General features: G+C 39.7%; 2 protein-coding genes across 2 annotated transcripts; one reads left to right on the forward strand and one right to left on the reverse strand.

Moving 5' to 3' along the window:
* Window positions 1-261: 261 nt before the first annotated feature.
* LOC149018848 (uncharacterized) lies at window positions 262-2533 on the reverse strand. The gene is made up of 2 exons (XM_089153991.1): window positions 906-2533; window positions 262-274 (listed from the first exon to the last, which is right to left on the reverse strand). The coding sequence occupies exons 1-2, from the start codon at window positions 2531-2533 to the stop codon at window positions 262-264; spliced, it is 1641 nt and encodes a 546-aa protein (XP_089010117.1).
* A 5068-nt stretch (window positions 2534-7601) lies between these two features.
* On the forward strand, window positions 7602-19203 carry LOC149018849 (uncharacterized). The gene is made up of 8 exons (XM_089152976.1): window positions 7602-7936; window positions 8039-8263; window positions 13126-13307; window positions 15494-15668; window positions 15753-15958; window positions 18270-18395; window positions 18475-18578; window positions 18739-19203. Exons 1-8 carry the CDS (start codon window positions 7806-7808, stop codon window positions 18892-18894), a joined length of 1305 nt encoding a protein of 434 aa, XP_089009102.1. The 5' UTR covers window positions 7602-7805; the 3' UTR covers window positions 18895-19203.
* Window positions 19204-20403: the final 1200 nt, after the last annotated feature.

Raw genomic sequence — 20403 nt, forward strand, 5'->3', positions numbered from 1 at the left:
GAGGAAGCAACAGCTCGGGAAGAGGCTAGCGAGTTACAAGATCATCCGGAGAGAACTCTTGCGGAAGGAGAGGGTCACGGTTCCCTAGTTGACACTGCAGGCATGCAGGAGTCTCTTGAAGGGGTGGCCGAGGCAGCCATTGGAGGGGATCTTCCTGGCAGTCCTTCTGTAAAGATTGACTGATGATTTTCAAGACTTGGCATCTTTTGGTTTTGTCTCTTTTGTCCCGACCTTAAATATTGTAATCCTTTTATGAATGAATCAAATATTCCTCCTGTATTTTTCGTTGCATCTTTATTAAAGTCGAACAAAAGAGTGGCCAAAAAGGCGTAATTAATCAAACGGGAGTGACCCGAGTGACTTGTATCTTATAAGAAAAGATGTAAGTCCTTCAAAGAGGCGTAATTAATCAAACGGGTGTGACCTGAATGACTTGTATCTTTTAAGAAAAGATGTAAGTCCTTAAAAAAGGAGTAATTAATCAAACGGGAGTGACCCGAATGACTTGATGTAAGTCCTTAAAAAAGGAGTAATTAATCAAACGGGAGTGACCCGAATGACTTGTATCTTTTAAGAAAAGATGTAGTCCTTTAAAAAGGGCAAATGTAAACGGGACGGACCCGAGTTTATTGTATCTTTCCGAAAAGATAAGGCCTTGTAAGAGGCGTAAGTACAAACGGGACAGACCCGATACTTACAAGGGCTATTGGTAGAACTTTCTTAAATTGGTGGAATTCCAAGAACGATCGATTGGTTTTCCACTCTCCACATCTTTCAGTCGGTATGATCCCGGCCTTGTTTCTTTTTCTACCAGGTAAGGTCCTTCCCATGTTGAAGTTAACTTTCCTTGATTTCTCGGATCTGAGGCCCCAGTAAGTCTCAAAACCAGATCTCCCGATCGATACCTTCGGTCTTTGACTCGAGAATTGTAATGCTGGGCTACTCTTTTTTGATAAAACAGATTCTTTTGTTGTGCTCTCGTTCGAACTTCTTGCAAAAGATCTAAGTTTTCCCTTAGGCCTTGGTCATTCTGGCTTTCATCAAAAAGGTCATATCGTAATGATCCAGCCAACACTTCTACGGGAGCTAAGGCTTCAGTTCCATAGGCTAAGTAAAAAGGAGTTTCTCCTGTCAGAACACTCGGGAGCTCCTCGACCCACATCGCCCGATTATCTTCCAATCTTTTCTTGATGCCATCAAGGAGTGTCCTGTTGGTGACTTCTACTTGCCCATTGCTCTGAGGGTAGGCAACCGAGGCAAACCGATGTTCTATATGATATCGCATACAGAAGGACTTGAATCCTGCGCCTTCAAATTGTTTTCCATTATTTGTCACCAGGATCCGGGGTATCCCGAACCGATATATTATCTTTTCTTCAAAAAACTTCTCCATCTTTTTTTCCGTGACGGAGGATAATGGTTCAGCTTCCACCCATTTTGTGAAGTAATCTATTGCAACCACCATATATTCTCGATTCTTGGGAGCCTTCGGTAGTTTCCCGACTAGGTCCATTCCCCACATCGCAAATGGCGTTGGATTTGAAATAGATATCATGGGAACTGCTGGCAACTTTGGGACATTAGCATGTTTCTGGCACCGTTTGCATTTGCGGACATACTCAATCGCATCCTTTTGTACCGTAGGCCAGAAGATGCCCGACCTTAGTACCTTTTGTGCCAATGCCTTTCCACCCATGTGCGCGCCACAGATGCCCTCGTGGATCTCAGCTAGAGCGTAGCTTGCTCGGGATGGCCCGACACATCTCAAGAGAGGATTTGTGAACGACCTTCTATACAGCTGATCCCCGATAATTGTGAACCGAGCTGCCTGATTCCGGACACTTTTCACTTCCTTTGGATCAGTCGGGAGAATATCTTCCCGAATATATGTAATCAAAGGTGTTGTCCAGTCTGGTTCCTTATGGATTTCAAGGGTTTCTTCCTCCTGGATGCTTGGGCTGCTTAGTTCTTCAATGTAAACTGCCGAGTCCAAGTTTTTGTAGTTTGCCAGTGACAGTCGGGAGAGTTCGTCGGCTTTTTCATTCTCTTTTCTGGGTATCTGTCGGTAGGTTACCCGATCAAAGTAAGCCTGGAACTGTCCAACCTTGACTAAATACTTAGCCATTCTTTCATCTTTTGCTTCATATTCTCCCTTGATTTGGTTAACAACCAGTTGGGAATCGCTTCTTACTTCTAATTCACGCACTCTGAGGGCTCGGGCTACTCGTAAGCCTGCTATGATAGCTTCGTATTCTGCTTCATTGTTTGAAGCCTGGAAACTAAATCTTATAGCATAGCTAATGGTGAAGTTCTTGGGACTACTGAGGGTCAGGCCTGCTCCCGATCCTGAAATATTGCTCGAACCATCAACGTGCAGAATCCATAAGTCGGATACTCCAGCTGATGGTATTTGATCGTTCCTCTGCGGTAGAGTGCTTTCGACAACAAAGTCGGCCAGTACCTGAGCTTTTATGGCCGTCCTTGGTCTGAACTCGATCTGGTACTCACTAAGCTCTACTGACCACCCGACCATCCTTCCTGCCACATCAGGCCTTTGAAGTATTTTCTTTAGTGGAAAATTAGTCGGGACTACTATCGGATGTGCTTGGAAGTAGGGCCTCAATTTTCGTGATGCCACCAGTAGTGCCAATGCCTGTTTATCCACGTCCGGGTACCGTGTCTCAGCATCTATGAGCCCATGGCTCACATAATAGACCGGGTTCTGAACTGTGTCTCCTCTGACCAGCACTGCACTGATCGCCGTTGGAGATATTGCAAGGTAAACTGCAAGAGTTTCCCCCATTAGGGGCCGGGACAAGACGGGCGTTGTCCCGAGATATGTTATAAGTTGATCAAAAGCCCGTTGGCATTCCTGTGTCCAAGTAACTGTTCCCGAGCTTGATGTAGTTTTCAAGGCTTTGAAGAACGTGTTGCACTTTTCTCCTGCTCGGGATATGAACTGGTTTAAAGCGGCTACCCTCCCGGTCAAACACTGGATTTCTTTTATAATAACGGGTGGTGCCATCTCGATCAGTGGTTTGATCTTTTATGGGTTAGCCTTGATTCCTCTTCAAGAAACCATGAAGCCCAGGAACTTTCCCGAGGAAACCTCGAAAGCAAATTTCTCAGGGTTCAGGCACATTTGGTACGTTCTAAGCACATCGAACGTCTCTTCCAAGTCAGTCAAATGCCTTGCCCTAACCAAACTCTTCACGAGCATGTCGTCTACATAAACCTCCATGTTCTGCCCGATCTGCCGTTGGAAAATTTTATTGACAGCTCTCTGATAAGTCGCCCCTGAGTTTTTCAAACCGAAAGGCATCACTCGATAATAATAACTTTCCCGATCGGTCATAAATGAAGTATGTTTTTCATCCTCCCGACTCATCAGAATCTGGTTATATCCCGAGTACGCATCCATGAAACTAAGGACTTCGTGGCCAGCAGTGACATCGATCAGAAGATCAATCCTCGGGAGGCGATAACAATCTTTTGGGCAGGCCTTGTTTGAATCCGTGTAGTCAGTACACATTCTCCATTTCCCGTTCGCCTTCTTGACCATAACTACATTGCCCAGCTAGGTTGGGCATTCAATTGGCTCTATGAAACCCGACCTTTCCAATTTTTCCACCTCGACCCTGATTGCTTCATGTTTTTCTATCGCAAAATTCCTTCGTCTTTGGATGACCGGGGTAGCATCCTTCTGTATCCAGAGTCTGTGCTCTGCTACTCGCCTGTCTATCCCGGGCATGTCATTTGCCGACCATGCAAAGATATCTGCATTATCACACAAGAACCGAGTAAGCTCTTTCTTGAAATCCTCTGGTTGCTCCCAGCCAATAAACGTCCCTCGGTCGGGGAGAGATTGACTCAGTTGTATTCTTTCCAACTTTTCTACGGGCTCTGCCCGCTGCATGCTTTCCTCGTCGCGATCGTCCCGAACCTCGACGTTCATGGCAGTTCCTGATTTCTCTAGCTTACGTTTTTCCTTCATGTAACTTGTGTAGCACTGGCGGGAAGCCGATTGGTCTAAACAACATTCCCCGACTCCAACTTCGGTTGGGAACTTTAACTTCATATGTCTGGGAGATACGACTACTTCAAGCGCATTTAGTGTCGGTCGTCCCAAAATGACATTGTATGCCGACAACTCCTTTATCACCATGAAATTTACCCGAACCAAGGTATCTCAGGGTGACTTCCCGACTTTGAGATCCAGATGGATCGTTCCTTCTGCCACTGTGGAAGATCCTGCAAAACATACAGTGGTGTTGACGACGGTGTCAGCAGATCATCGGCCAACTTCAATCTTTTGAAAGCATCGTACGAGATTAGATCAACAGAGGACCCTGTGTCCACCAAAACTCGGTGAACCTCCCGATTTGCTATTTTGACTTTGATGATAATCGCGTCATCATGTGGCGATATAACACCATCTAAGTTTGCATCTGTAAAAGTTATTGGTTCGGGACATGTTGGATTTTGCCTTTTTTTAGGCAAATGAACAGCCCCTACGAACCGAGCCTTCTGCTTTGCTTTTCTGATAGATTCCACAGTTGGACCTCCCATAATCACGTACACAGGCGTTTCTTCCCGATCTGCCTTTTCCTTCCCCTTGTCCGCTTTTTTGGCAACCTCCTTCGGACTAGGGGACCGGCCTCTCTTTTTTGACTCAGGTGAGTGTGTTCGGTTCTTTCCCGAATGTTTTACATACTGACCCAGCTTACCTTGTTGGATCAGTTTTTCTATTTCAAACTTCAGACTTTGGCACCCATCTGTGTGGTGGCCATAATCTTGATGGAATCGGCAGTATTTTGTCATATCCCGATCCTCTGGTGGTGAGCGTAGCTTCCCAGGCCATTTTAACGAATTTTTATCCCGAATGTTCATCAAGATTTCTAATGGCTTTGTGTTAAGAGGAGTATAACTCACTCTCTCTTGGTCATGCTTCCATTTACTTTTTGATCTTGGATTCTTTTCACTCGGGGAAGCTTTATCTACATCCCGATCAGACCTTCTATCCCGATCGGCCTTAACCCGAGCATTTATCACCTCGTAGACACTGGCTTGCTTCTGACATTTGCATAGCAGCGTCCCGTACGTTTTTGGCTTGTCCGTTGGTAGGACTTCCAAAAGTCTTTGGTGTGTGATGCCACTCCAAAGCGCACTGTACGCAACTTGATCATCAAGCTCCTCGATCTCGATGGCAACCTTGTCGAATCTTTTCAGATAATCCCGAATAGATTCATTCCTTCTTTTTTACTCCCGATCGCGCTACGGAACCAGGCTATGAATTTCTGGGCCAACTCTCAGAAATTATTTATTGATGCTGGTCGTAGATTACTGAACCATTTAATGGCTGGGCCCTTGAGTGACGCTGGAAATGTTCTGCAGAGCAATTCATCCTCCTGGCCTAGTACGGTCATTACTAACTTGAAGTAACTGATATGCTCCTTTGGATTTGTTTTCCCTTCAAAAGGGGTGAAAGTTGGCATGATAAAATTTCTAGGGAGAGGCATGTTCATGATCTTGTCCGAGAACGGCTCCCGATCTACCACATCAAGATCTTCGTCACGATCCCGATCCTCCAACTTTCGTTCGACCTCTGCTACTCGCTTTCGTAGCCGGTTCTGCCTTGCACCGTCCTCATCAGATTCGACACGTTCCCCCCTCGAACGAGGAGTTGTTGCCTCCTTCCTTTGGGATGGTGCCCGAGATGTCGAAATTCTCGACTTTGAAGGCCGGGGTTGGCTTTCCCCCTCTTCTTCTTTATCCACGATCTCCTCGACCTCCTCCCGACGATTCCTTTGGGGCAAGGATCCTGTTTTAGACGGCAACGAGATGCGCTCTAAAGCACTGATCCTTGTCCCATTGGGCGTGGTTTGGCCCTTGCTACGATCGGGATGTGTTTCCCTTTGTTCCCGAGTATTTTTTACTCTTGGGATACGCCTCGGATGTCGGGCTCCTCGTACTGTCCTGAAGGCTCTCATTAGCCTTCCCGACTGTGTATTACGCCTTGGTCCTTGTTCGACCCCGATTTGATGCACCAAACCGCGTAATACCCCCTGCATTTCGAGCATGCCTTTTCGTATCTCGTCCATATCTGCCATAATGGCTTGGTCCCGAGGACCTCGCGAGCTTCCTTCTTCATTGGGATCTTCCAGAACCAGATTGTCCTGAAGTCCCTCTTGTTCTTCGTGGGTTGACGGATCAACCATTTCTTTGGGAATTACTCGATCATCCCCGGTACTTTCTTGTCGGGAACGTTCGTTGGCTCGTCGCACCATGGCTTCCAAGCTTTGTCGTTCCCACAGACAGCGCCAAATTGATGCGGATCAATTATGCTTCTAGATCCGACTGAGCCTCCTCTCGTATCCGAGACGATGAGTCCTGCAAGAAGGGTTAGATGCGGGCCGGCTTGTGTGCCGGGCAGCCGCCTCCGATGGCAAAGTCAGATAACAAAGAGAGTAAAGACTCGTGCAAAAGCTACACAAGATTATACTCAGTGTGTATTGGATGCTTACCGGAGGGGTATGTTTATCCTTTTATACTGTAAGTGTTACCTTTTATGTATTTGATAAGTTAGCCCGACAAGAGCCGTTGCCTATCCGGAGATTTTGCCTTTCTGTTATTGGCTCCAACACAGTCGGTAGCGGAGTTGACTGTCCTTATTGGGAGAGACCACCTTATTTGGGATGTGCGTTTCATCCGTCGCAGTCGGTCATGTCCCGACTATATGTGGAGCCCCACTCGGGTTATACCCGATTAACCATGAAGGTTCCGTATCAGTAAACAATAAAAAAAAAATGGTATGATATGGTTCTATCGGTATGAGAGTTGCAATTGGTATCATATTGCACTACAGAATGGTACAATTATATATGATTGATTTCAGTTTTGGTGTATAGTTTCGATTCCAACATCAAAGAGACTTTAGCTATTAACTTCTTTTGCTTCTGCCAATTAAGCCAATTATCCCTCCAAACTATAAACTTATTATACCTTTTCACTTTATGTAACCAATAATACAAATGTAAATAGTATTAATCTAAATTTTGAGTAACATTTCCACAATTACTCTCTTAGCAAGTAGGTTTCTTGTTCATTTGATCGGTTGTTTTAGCTGAAGAGATATAATAAATATATATATATATTTTTTTGTGTGTGTGTGTGTATGAGTTAAAGGGTCTATCTTTGATATGTTTAGAGACAAACTTAATATTAGGGATTACTCAAGGTGGTGTGAATAATTTCCAGAAAGAATAATAAGAAAATGAAGAATAAGAAACAGACTATAAGAAGATTGTTAAGAAAATAAATAATAAGTTTGGGTAATAGAATTCCTGCTCGGAGAAAAGTCTTGCCTCGTGTTTCAATTATACGTAACATACTAACAGTTGCCTCCTGAGAGCTCGTGAGATCAGTCAAGCTGCCGTAAGGTGGTCAAGAAATTTCAGTTATAAAAAAATAAGTAAATAAAGCTCAGGTAAGAGGGAGTTTGACAGGAAAAAAAAAAGAAAAAAAGCGAGTATAAATTTGATTACATTTTGCAAGAAACGAATAATAGATTCGCTTACATTGTAAACAAATCTAACAAGCCAAACTAACAAGTTTCCTTGTACTATCGTGAGTCGGTCAACGCACCACGTGTGCAACCACTTGTAAAACATCTAAAGGCGAAAGAGTCTCTGAGAATCCACTTGGACAGTTTCTTAGTGACGGCACTTCTGGTGATGTGCTTACCTGCAATTTTCCTTGTTTGAGTTGAAGGTGATCAGAAATTCGGAGCAGCAAAGGAAGCAAACATGGGCGGTGGACCTCTCTTCCCCACTGCTAGCACTAATTTTTCTGGTACCGAAGCAGAATCTTCAGATCCCTCGTCAATGGATCGAAGTGGTGATGGCCTTGTTGTTTCCCCAGCAACCAGCAAACATGGGTTTGTTTCTTTTCCTCGTTTTAATGTAGCAATTCACCGTTTAGGTTTTGGGTTGTTGGATAGGTGTGTCTTACTCCATTTTCTTTTCTTTGTGTGTTTCAGAACTCCATCTTTTTTTACTGATGATGAGGAATCTGAAGACATTAAAATGAATACGATCAAGCAAGAGATTGTTGATAATTTGGGTCTTCAATCTTCATTGACATCTCTCAATAATAATATGCTTGAGAGGAAGAAAAGCAGGGATAAACACAAAGTCTTGACAAGTTACCTTTGTTTGGAACAGCGAAAGGGTACCCTAGAAGAAGCGAAGAACAAAATCCTCAGGTGTTTCTTGGATGCATGTGTTTGTTCTTGGATTTATTTTTTGCTCCTTTATTTTTTTGTAGTAATTAAATCAAACTCAGGCCATAGAAACAGCTCTGAAATAACACATTATAATCGAAGCTTTCTCGACCTGAAACTCTTCTTATAGTAGTGAGGTTAGTCACAGGTGCATAGCTGTCAAAGTAATGGATGTTCATCTTTTGTCTAAAGCCTTGTTTCCTCTAAACTAATCTAGTGAACCATCTGCTCATAATTTCTTATGAAACTTGTAGGCAAGTTGGTCGATTCCCAAATATGATTTCCCCTGATCGAATCTAATTTGCTTTGTATAGCTTTTCTGAAACACTGCATCTTGAGATGTGATTGTCTTTGTATAAGAGAAAGGATCCTTGTCAACAAGATAGACAAAAACCAATCATCTCCAGAGTATTTCACTTTCCTTTGTCTTTTATTGTCCTTGTTAACCTGCATCATTGTTACTAAATTCTTGATCATTATCTTGCAAGACTTGATTTTTTTATTTGCCACATCATCCCCCAAAATTGAAATGTCACTGCAATCTTTGCTTTTTAACAAAACTGAGTTAAATGGATCACATGTTCAAAGAACTCTATAATGTTGTTTTATTCAACAACATCATCTGTTGGTTTTAGTTTCCATAAACTGATATGTGGAACTATGGTTTGCATACTCAATGTGTACACAATTGAGAGCCCATGGATCTCACTTCCTTTTTTTCGGTTCCAGAAGTGCAAGCTTGGTTAAGCAGCACCAAATTCTCATATGCTTTACACTAGGCTTTCTGCCGTACAATAATTTATAAGTTGAGGTACCCATTTTTTATTGGGAGCCCTATTCAAGATATAGGCTTATAGCAAGCACTTAACATAGCTTCACACCACAAATCCAAAGGTAACCTAGACAATACTAACAAAGAATTTGTCATCTCCTTTAAAGTTCTATTCTTTCTTTCAGCAATCTTGTTAGATTCAGACTGATAAGAGCTTTTGTCTACCATTATCCTTAGAGAATTTAGAAATAATTAAAATACTCAGAACTTCTATCATTTCTCCAGCTCTTTATTCACTTGATTTTCACCTCTGTCCGGTAAAACTAATTCATCTTTTGATCCAAGTAAATAAACCATAGTAAACTGAGAACAATCATTACTGAAACTCACCACATTTCTTTTACTGCCTCTAGATTCAAAGGACTTGAAATCATATAAGTCATTATTAAGATCAAGAATATAACTGTCTTTTTGAATTGATCTATGTGAATTCTTTGTGAACTTAGCCTTTACACAAGTAGGGCATTTTTTGGTAAGTAGTTTCACATAAACCTGATCATGCCTAACTCGCTTAGTCTAGAAATACAAGGATTATTTATGTGTTCTAATCTACTATGCCATACATCAGTTCTTGGCTTGTCTTTTATTATCTTATAAATGCTTAATTCCGTTGCACCATCACTAAGATGCCCCTTACCTACAACAGTGTCATTCTTGACCATTACCACTTCCCCAGACTCAAAAGAAAGCTTCATTTTCACTTTATTAAGTGAGGAACAGAGATGAGATTTCACCTTATGTCCGGTACATGTAGTAAACGTTATTCAACATAAAGATCCTTCCAGAAGTGAGCCTGAAGTTGACCTGCCCTTGGCCAATAACTTTTGAAGTATTCGAATTCCCCATTAAGACTTGGTTATCGGAGTTAACAACAGAGTAATTAAAGAATGAATCATAGTCTCCACAAATACCTAGTGGCTCCCATGTCTGTCATTCATCTCGATGGTTTCTGAAGCAAACAGATTTCTATTATCACTGTTTAAAATATTTCTTCAATCAAATTAGCCTTTAATTTCTCAGATTTTTTCTTTGTTAACCTTAAAACCTTTCTTGTACTGACCTTGCTTCCTTGATTCAACAAGGTTAGCGCTTTTACCTTGTGCTTCCAATCGGCTTCTCACCCTAGTCCTTTGCATGGTGCCTCTGTTCAATTTTGACTCTGACCACCTCTTGATCAAATGCCCATTCCTTTCTTTGTGCATCATGTTCATTTGAATTAATCCCAAGAAGAAGGAAGCCTCTCAAGAATAGCACTGGTCGTAAGTGCATCAGGTAAGATAATTTTCTCTTTAGACAGATTCCAACTAACAAATGGAATTTGTCTATCTGAGATGAGATGCTTTCCCCCTTTTGCGTTTGAAAGTTAAAGAAGTTGGTTACCACACACTTCTTTGATCCTGCATCATCCAAGGTGTATTTCTTAATTAGTGTCTTCCATATCATATACGTGTATTCAAAAGAACTGTATCGTACAACTCAATTGAAAGTACATTCAGGATCTGATTTTTTTGCACTAGGAAATCGGCCTCAATCCATTCAAGTCTGTTTGCGTCTGCAGCAAGGGTTTTGGTTCAAGCATTACAAATGCAACTCCAAGTGCGAAACAGAAGTGTCTGCTTCTGCCTCTTCAGTAATATCTGTTGAATGGATCAATCTTGTTAAACTTGGAAGACATTTTTCAACTTCTCCACAGAGGTTGGAGAGTGGCAGCACTAGGAGTAACTTTGGTGGCAATATGGAAATCAGCTGGAGTATCTTTACCTTTTCCAGCCATAGTGAAGAATGCAAAATTAAATAAAAAAATGTTAAAAACCTTAAACTTGTAGTGAAGAAATACAATTCAAGCCCTAAGAACAGTTTTGAAATAACAGAACCTATTGTGTTAGTGACATAAACAGCAGTTTCATAATAACAGCAAGTACTTTTCTGCTGATAAAAACCAAAAGCAAAGTGAAACCAAAAAGTAATTTGCTCCAAGCAGCAGTGCTCATAAACAGGCAGAGCTGAGTCATATCAGGCAGACACTATTCATAAAGGTTTTTGATGCTCCGTCTCCTGTAAATTGGGTTCACTTGCATATACACCTCCAAGATAAAACAATTATTTAACTCTGAAGGATTGCAGCTTCAAATGAGACTGCCCACAGGGACAGGGATGGCTATACTAGAATTACTGGAGACGGATAGAGGGGAGAACGAATGATGTCATTCACAGATGGATTACAGACCTTTGATTGTATAGTGTTTCAATTGTCTCCTTTGGTGCATATATGTTTTGTACACATGTGGGTGTCACCCTTTGGCAGTGGACAGCCTATACATATGCGTGTGACTGTCCAAATTGGGGTGGAGCATACCAGTACAGTGGAGTTTAAACTCTTACAGTTAAGTCCAAAATTCAAACAATAATGTACCTAAAAGTTAGATTCACCCACAACCCAAAACCACACCCTGACAAAGAGACAATCTAAGTTTGGAAAGAAACTTACCAAAAAATAAGTTATTTAATAGATGTATCAACTACTTCAATATAACATAGAAATTTCTTACCATTAGATTACTTCAGGTACCTGAAGGATTACTTCAGGTACCTGGAGAATTTTTCTATTCTTGAACCACGTTTCTGATCACTATTCTTTTATAGCTCTCTGTTTGCCAATATTTAGTAGTTTTCTACACTGAAATTGAAAACTAATGACCTTTGAAACTTGCATATTTGAACAACTTGTCTGCTCTAGTAATTCTTTTTTCTGAGTACGAAAGCAGTGGGGGCATGTTTGGCCTTGGAGATTCACCCTCTCCTCTTTTGAATGACATCCATTGTTCAATCCATGTTTGACCTTGGAGTTTGAGGTTTTCTTTTCTTTTTTTTTTTTTTTTTTTTTTTTTTGGGGGGGGGGGTCGTTTGTGTAATATGCAATATCTTTGTAATCTTGTAATATCTACCTTTTCTATTTTTGTCCACAAATTTTTTTAATTTTTAATTTTTAAGAGACAAAAATTATCCCTCCAATAATGTAAATTATCTATTATACCTTTTTAGTTCATTCACGCTGTATGCATTATCTATTCTATCAAGAATAAGCATAAGGTGAACTACACCACTTATCATATATGGAATTACATAAAATGAAAAGTCATATTTCTTTAACCTAAACTTGTCCTTGGGCATCTTATATTGTTTTTCCATTTAAAAGAGGTTTATCTGTGTATGCTCCACTGCACTATGAAAAGCGTGCCTCTTCTCAACCTTTCGATTAACATTTCAGAAATTACTCAAGGACTAAGGCTATTTAGGTGAGCAGAGGTTCTGGAGTGGTACATATTCCTTATTTATGTAAGACCATGTGTTATAATTCGTGACTTTATTAGATTTGACTCATCTGTGGTTGATATGCATCCTTGATACTTGGGTTGGCTTGCCTGAGAAAATGTACTTATCCTTTGCCCTTGGGCAAAACAATCCAACACCAACTCAGATACATGTTTGATATCACATTTTTGTTGTCTTAAGAGCTGTTTGGCTTAGTGACTTTAAGTTAGTTACAGTGACCACATCTCAGTCTTAAAAAGTTCCTTCTTAGGTTATGTTTTATTTTATAGTAACATAAATGTTGACTCATCTCCTTGCAATGGTTAAGGAAACAAATTTTGCTGGTTATGATAGATTGTTGATTGCTTCTACAGTTGGACTTGCACTAGCCCGTAACATATTATGTCTCCTCTATTGTAATTTAGTTTTCTTTTGGGTTCACTGGGTGGAGGAAGGGGGTGACTGTACAAACTTGGTTTGGACTAGACCTTGCTGTATAGAATCATTCTTCATTCTGCAATAATTAAGTAAGGGGCTTCATTTTATGCTGGTAAGACAATAAAACCTTAAATTTGTATATTGAGATCTAGGTTTACTATGATGTGGTGACAGTTGTTATTACAATTTCAAATATAATCATAGTTTTGGGTGGCTTTATGTTGGTGTCATGCTCTGTTTGAACTGTCTAGTTTTAATACAGCTATTCCCCTGGAGCATGGATTGAGGAGGTAGGTGGCCTAAGGAGGAGTGATTTTGAATTACCAAAGACAACAACACTCCTTTTAGTTGGTCCAAGAGAGTCTGGGAAGAGTAGTCTTATTAATAGAATTTCTGGGGTCTTTGAAGATGACAACCATCCAGCAGTGAGGGCCCAAGTGTCTCGTGAGTTCTATCCATATTTTCCAAATTTTTGTTATAAAATTTTCATCTGCATAATATCTTGAAATTTAATTTGAGTTGTTTTAAGGTTTGTTATCTTCCTCTTCTTTTACCTTTTTTTTGGTTGGTGTTGGGGGTGTTTGACATACCTCTCCTATGGTATGGTGTAATCCCATTTTCACCCATCAACTTTCAATGTTTACCCGCACCACTTCTACTTTCCAAAATAATTAACATTTAAGCCCAAGCTGTTAATTGTCTCCGGTTAGTTGCAAATGGTGATTGTATTTTGGTCTCTTTATGAACTAAATACCCTCATCTTGGTGATAGTGATAACAAGGTTAATTATGTATAAAGAAAAAGAAAAGGAAAACCCTGATCTTCTTATCCAAGAATGATGCAGTATCAATAAGCAGGTCCAATGGGTTTTGGTCCAACCTGAAAAACAACCAGTCCAACAAGGGTTGGAATTAGTTAATTAGTATTTTATTATCAACATTTTAATTGTTTAGTTTTATTACATAGGAGTGAGATTTTAGTCTGACCTTTGTTTTTGAGTTTCATATTTCAGCAAAGACTTGCATTTCATTTCCTTTAGATAAATGCTTGCATCACCCAGCTGTGACTATCATTATGATCTGAGAGAAAAGTTTAGTGTTACTTTGGAATCAGGTTGTGAGATGTCTTCCCCTACCTCTACTTTCCTCCCTTTTCTTCCTATTCTCCTAGATCTTTTTCTATCACAGCGACCTTAGCAGCCTATTTCTAATGTTTGAATCAAAGAATAATAGGGAAATGAAATAGCATGAAATTATACGAAACAAATAAGCAGTCTATTATAACAGTGAGCCACACCACAAGATGAAAAAAAATAAAATAAAATTGGGCAAGAATGTCATGGAGTTATAAATTTCTAATAGAAAATGAAACAAACAAAGAAAACCCTAACAAGAAACCTACACCTGAACAGAGTAATGGTAATACCCAACACTAGGAAATTCAAAACCTAAACCATGTCCGTGTTCTTATCTAGGTGAAAAAATTGAGCGAGAATCAAGATAGAGGTGTTACTGCAATTTAGAGTAAAATTCCTTTAACTTTGCTAGTATTGGTTGCTGAGAGTAGTTCTCTTGCTTCTGCTGGAAGTTAACCGGCCTCCTAAAAAAGCTTAATCGTGGCTTAGAGCGAGTGCCCAGGGCTGTGGCCTCCTAAGACCTATCCATGGCTCCGCTGAATGCTAATTGCTTAACACTCGAAAATCCTACCAAAAACATAAAACTAAACTTCGAGTTTTGTTAAGTTCACCAAGAATCTACTTCGAATGCAATAACGACATTTGTTCTACTTACTTTCAAAGGAAGGTGATTCGTGGGGGCCTGCTTTGCCACTTCAGGAGGGAGAATGACATACCTGCCAAAAATGAAATTGGAATCGATGTTCAAAAACATGACAAATCCATCTCTAGATTAATCTCAACTTGGTTTCTTCTGCCACCCCTGAAAATTTTCAGAAACAAAGAGAAAGTGAGAAGGAAAGAGGGTTTGAATTTTGAATAGAATCAAAGCATGTTCTCCTTGGATAATCCCTTTTTAATCTGTTTATATTCTGCAAATCCTATGTTGTTCTTTGCTTCTCATTGACCATTTCATTTTAACTGGAGATGGGGAGGTGGTTTTTGCTTTTAGGGTTCAAGAATAAATTGATTTATTTTATAAATGTAGTTTGGTTAAGATAAGGCTGGAAGGGTTGAGGCTTGAGGGGAGGGGCTAGAGGGTTTTGGGGGTGCATGGCTGGGTTGAGTGGTGAATAAGGAGCGGGTCATACACTTGCTCGATGATGGAGGGGAGAGAAGAGAAAAATGAAGTTTTGAGTATGAAAGGCATTTTTGTCAACAAATGAATAACTGACATTTTCAGTTTCCAATTAATGGCTTGAGTTTGTGTGGCAATTAATTTGGAAAGCAGGGGTGATATGTGTAAATAGTGAAAGTTAATGTGTGAAAATGGATTCACACCTTACCTTAGCGGAGGTACCTGTAAATTTTCCTCCCCTCTCCTTTCATATTTTTGGTTTCTATAATTAAGAAAATGCTATCAGGTTTTTCTCAAATATATGTATACTTAGAAGATGAGTCACTGGAAGTTTATTTTCATTCTTTGAGTTACTCTGTATCTCTGATTTCTGTGCAGATGATTCCAATGTTCAAGATGGAACCTGCTTCCTCCAAGAATACATGATTCCAAGAAACTCAACTTCCTTCTGTCTATATGATACACGCAGTTTGTCAGATAATTCAGCTGATAACTATGAGATGCTCAAGAGTTGGATCACCAAAGGTGTTCGTCATGGAGAACTAATTATAAGGTTCGGTTGTTAACTTCATGCTAAATGGTTAGAAAATTTTGAGGACATTCTTGAATTCTACCACTTAAGTGGTTTGTAAAACAGGGATTCAGATTGTCCTAGGATGAGGGAGAGCATGAAATGCAAGGCACGCCAGATTCACAACTCATCCAGCGAAAGAAGGATGATTAATTTTGTCATATTTGTTGTTAATGGAGTTTCAGTGTTGGAAGCTATGGGCAGCACTGGCAATCAGCAAGATACTCACGTGCTTACTGAGGCTTTCAGTTGCCCATACTTGTCTTTCAAAGGTTTTAACTTCTCCACATTCATGATAATTTCATGGGAAGTATGTCTACTTTTCATGTTTAGTAGATATAGTATATCGACCACATTATTGCGTTGCCTCTTTTACATTGTTGATCAATATTCTGGTATAAATTTATTTTTTATTTTTATTTTTTTGGGTTTAATGTTGCATGTGTAACCTAAGTAAATTGTATATCTGTTTTCTGCTTTTTTTCTTTACAGAATATTTGTTTTAGCCTAAATCATTATATGATTCTATGTCCAGCCTGTTACTTATCCAAGCTGTGTTTCTTTCCAAAGTAATAGTAATTTTTTAATAATGATGATGATAATAATAATAATAATAATGTCCAATATAATAATCTCAAAATCCTTCCAATACATCTCTTGCACTAGTCCTAAAGATTTCAGATAGACTGTCCTATGAATCAGTTCACATGTCACATTTTTAGTCATTCTGGAGAATGATGTTTCATGTCCAAAAAGTTTCTCCAGCTCTTCAGTTAACAGGTAAATGGCTTGTCTGTCAAGTTATTCTCCTTTTCTTTGTTAAGGGTACAATTGTCCCAGGTGGTAAAGATCTCCTTGGTTGATCTAGGGTACACCCAAGTACTATTGCTATTGCTGATTCCCTGGATTTAAATCTATGATTTATTCTTTTCCGAGTTCTAAAGTCCTGTTATCTGATGCACATACATATGAGTTATTATGTACACAGGTATCACCTTTGCTGCATGAAAACCAGTATTTGGCATAAACAAGACCATAAGAAAAGAAGGGGGTGGGCTGTCCTCATCTTCCTCTGTTTCCTTGTATAACATCTTAGAGAATGGATGTTTACCAAAAAAAAAGATAATGGATGTTAAAATATAGCATTTTCAAGTTATCTATTTTTTCTTTTTCCCTCTCCTCTTAGTGGAAACTTTAATTCTAACAGTTTATGGCAAGGGATGGCAGTTTTGATGTTGGCAGTTGCTCAATGCTATTTGCTGGATGTGCTCTTATATCCTGAAACTCACCAGGAGATATTACTTTGATGTTCACCACTATAGCTGTGTTAGTTCCTCTGTTTTAGAAAGAGGGTGCGTTCTAGTTCTCAGAAAACCCATCCTCCTGAACAGCTCTTTCATCTTTCATCAAATATAGAAGGATAAATAGTTGTTTTTCTTGAGGACTGAATATTCTCTTGCTAGAATGTGTGACAGCATTTTTATGGTCTATCATTTTCTGAAGAATGTGTGACAACATTTTTATGGTCTATCATTTTCTGGTGATTTTTCTTCAAGGTAATTTTTTTTTAGACATCACTTTGTTTGCTAGAAAAAAGGGGTGGAAAAATAAACATGTGGGACCTACATGTTGTGGGGTGGGGAGTAGAAAAGGAAAGGAAAGGATTTTGTGGAAAAGTTGTAAATGTGGGTCCCACATTTATCATATTCTTCACTTTCTCACAAAGTTCCACTAATTTAATGGGACTTTAAAAGTAGGTGGGGTGGGAAAAGTTGGGTGCCATATCAATAGACAAGATTCCTTAAATCAAGGAAGTTTGCAAGTTATGCTTTTTTCTCACCCCACTTCAAATTCTTTCAAACAAACGATACTTTAGTGTAGAGGGCTCGGGTTTTTACCATTAAACAGAAATATCTGGATTTGACTTCCACTTCAGGTTGTTGGAAGTATGAAAAGGTGCTTTCTTATCTAGAACTGGTTTCAATGGCAAGCAAATCTGCTTGGGAACTGTACATTTTGCCAATCAATGTGCTAAGTGCCTAGACAAGGCTGGAGAATGGAGCTGCTTATTAATATATTTAAAGTTACCTGGAAAAAGCTAGGGGATGATCTTTTCTTGTAGTCTTTTCCTATTTGGAAAGTTGTGACGGATCGAGGAACATAACTTTTTCCCCCCTCTAACAATTGAATTTCCGTTGAAATCTGGTAAAGTTTAAGACATGTTGGAAATCATGGAGAGACCTAAGTGATTATGGTTAAATTATAGATAATATTAATTTAAGCATGGATGTAGGACGCTTGGATGCATTTGAAAGCCATACAGAGTGCCTTTATTAATCAGACTATAGTTTGGCTATGTCATGTTGGCACTTAAAATACAAGTGCAAGAAATACCTAAAAATTAGATGATTTAATGATTTGGGTTAATTTGTGTTCCCTTTTCACTAAAAGAACTCAATTGATATTTTCTTGGTACTCATTGTCATAGATATATGTTGCTTCCTTCTTTTGACTTCTAGTAATTGATGTTATACAATTAGCTCTTGCTTTCTGGTGACGTGTTTTTACAATTCATTTCTACAGATGCTAAGCCTGTTGTTGTTGTTACACATGGTGATATACTTTCCCGTGCTGAACGTGCGCGTGTCCGCATCTTTTTGGGGGAGCTGCTGCACATTCCACCAGATAAACAAATTTTTGATATTCCAGGTGACTTACCTTCTTTCACTTCTGACAAAATGGACCTGATATGGACTACAAACATTAAACGCTCCTATTTGAATTGCAGAGGAAGATGATGCCACTGCCAAGTTGTCAATCCTAGACATGCTAACATATGCCCTTGAGCATGCTGATAGGAATCTTCCTTGTAAAGACAGGATTCGTGAGAAGGTTTGGTTTCCCCCCCTAGCACCAAGATTTAACAGTAGGTTTGGGTTTAGAAGGATTTTTGACATCCTTACAGATACTGCTTCGTTTATCCTTGTCAGAACTTATCCAGGTCACCAGTATTGAGTTCAGATCCATACTAACTATGACAACCCACTTGCAGGTTGTAATCGTTCGAGTGGCATTTGTGATGGCTTGTTTCTTGTTAATGTACTTTGCTTGGAGATTGGCAAATATGATGGTGATGAAAGCCACATACCCTAAAAGTTCACCTGAAATCCACATAGAATGGCATAAAATCCGGCATTTGTGGTCTTGAGATACCTGCAGAAGGTTTTTGGTATCTTAGTTCCCTATTGTTACATAGTGAAGGTCATCCATCATGATGGACATTTTGCATACATGATCATTTGGTACAACCATTGTCTTCATTGCAAATATGTACTGATAGTTGGACATTGTAGCTTCATGCAAGTTGGGTTCATATGATATAATAAGAAAGCGTGAGATTGTCTTCCATTGGTAGTCTGCTTGTGATGTGCAACTGATAAAAATGTTTTTACTTTCCTTCCAACTAAACACCCAGTTGACAAGTTCTTTTCTTCTCATTTGGTTCATTCCACTAAATCATTCCACTAAATCATTCCGAATGCCAAGTAACTCGCCTTCCAAAACTGAATGGAATCCATAGAAAGCAAAGATGGTCTGAATTGGTTGCCCATTTTCCTTTCAAAAAATCCACCCAAGACCACCTTCATGACAGATATTGAGTACCAACCACAACCGTATTTAACACTTGAGAGCAGAATGAGGGTTTGTGGTACCCATTATCTTCCAATGGAGTTCTCTGATTGACCATGAGGAACTCCTGATGGGCCTTACACGCAACTTCTATCACTTCTGATGGTCTACCCATTTTGTAAGAGTGCTGCACTTTGCTGAACGCCAAGAGAGAAAGGTCCCCCAAACCAGAACTCCTGCGCAGAAGAGCAATGAAAGAGTACATGGGTCCTCGATTCTTCTTGCGGTCCACCTCTGATACAGTTTCCATCTTTAGATAAATTCCTTGGGATCTGATCCTTGGTAAGGTGTGGCAATTCCAAATAGCATCCCATGTTTCTGCCTTTGTTGTTTGTCAAGATCTTAAAGTAGAGGAGGAGGGTTTGCTGTCAAGTTCTCTATCTTTCTCTTCTTTCAACATTAAGTAAGCGGACTTGACTGCAAATTTGCCATCCCTGGAAGGATCCCATTTTAGACAATCTTCAAATGGTAGGCATGACAAGTGGATCTTCAATATTGTTGGGTCCGGCCCACTTAAACATGTGGGGCCCAGGATGTTTTAAGTGAATCAAAGCAAATAGGTTTTTTTTTTTTTTTGAAAAATCCATTGCTGCCTCAACCAAGCAGCCGCAAAAACTGAAACAGAGAAGGGAAAGAAAAAGTCGCAGAAAGAGGAGAGAGAGAGAGAGAGAGAGAGGCGTGAGGTAGAAGAAGAGTGGGTTTTCTGATATTTTTCTGGCGAATCCGACGGTGATACGTTGTTGGAATGAAGTGATATTTGAAGTGAATAGTCGTGGCACCTAGTTCTTCATATCCAATGGTCAAAATATCATTCTACCATAGTTATCGGGAAGCCTCTCTGGTGACTTCTTTCCATTCTCTCTAATTTCCATTTCTTTGATGATGTGGTTGTGACTTTGTGTTCATTTAGTATAATCTAGAGATGAAATATTGATTGTATGCCCATCATTAGTGATATTAGAAATTTGAGTAGACTCCGATAATGGTCTCATGGTTTTTTCCTTTGCGGGTTTTTCTACTTTAAAAA

The sequence above is a fragment of the Hakea prostrata genome, chromosome 4 (genome assembly GCF_041222555.1).
Source record: "Hakea prostrata isolate BN-2017 chromosome 4, UWA_Hpros_2, whole genome shotgun sequence".
NCBI classification, from domain to species: Eukaryota; Viridiplantae; Streptophyta; class Magnoliopsida; order Proteales; family Proteaceae; genus Hakea; species Hakea prostrata.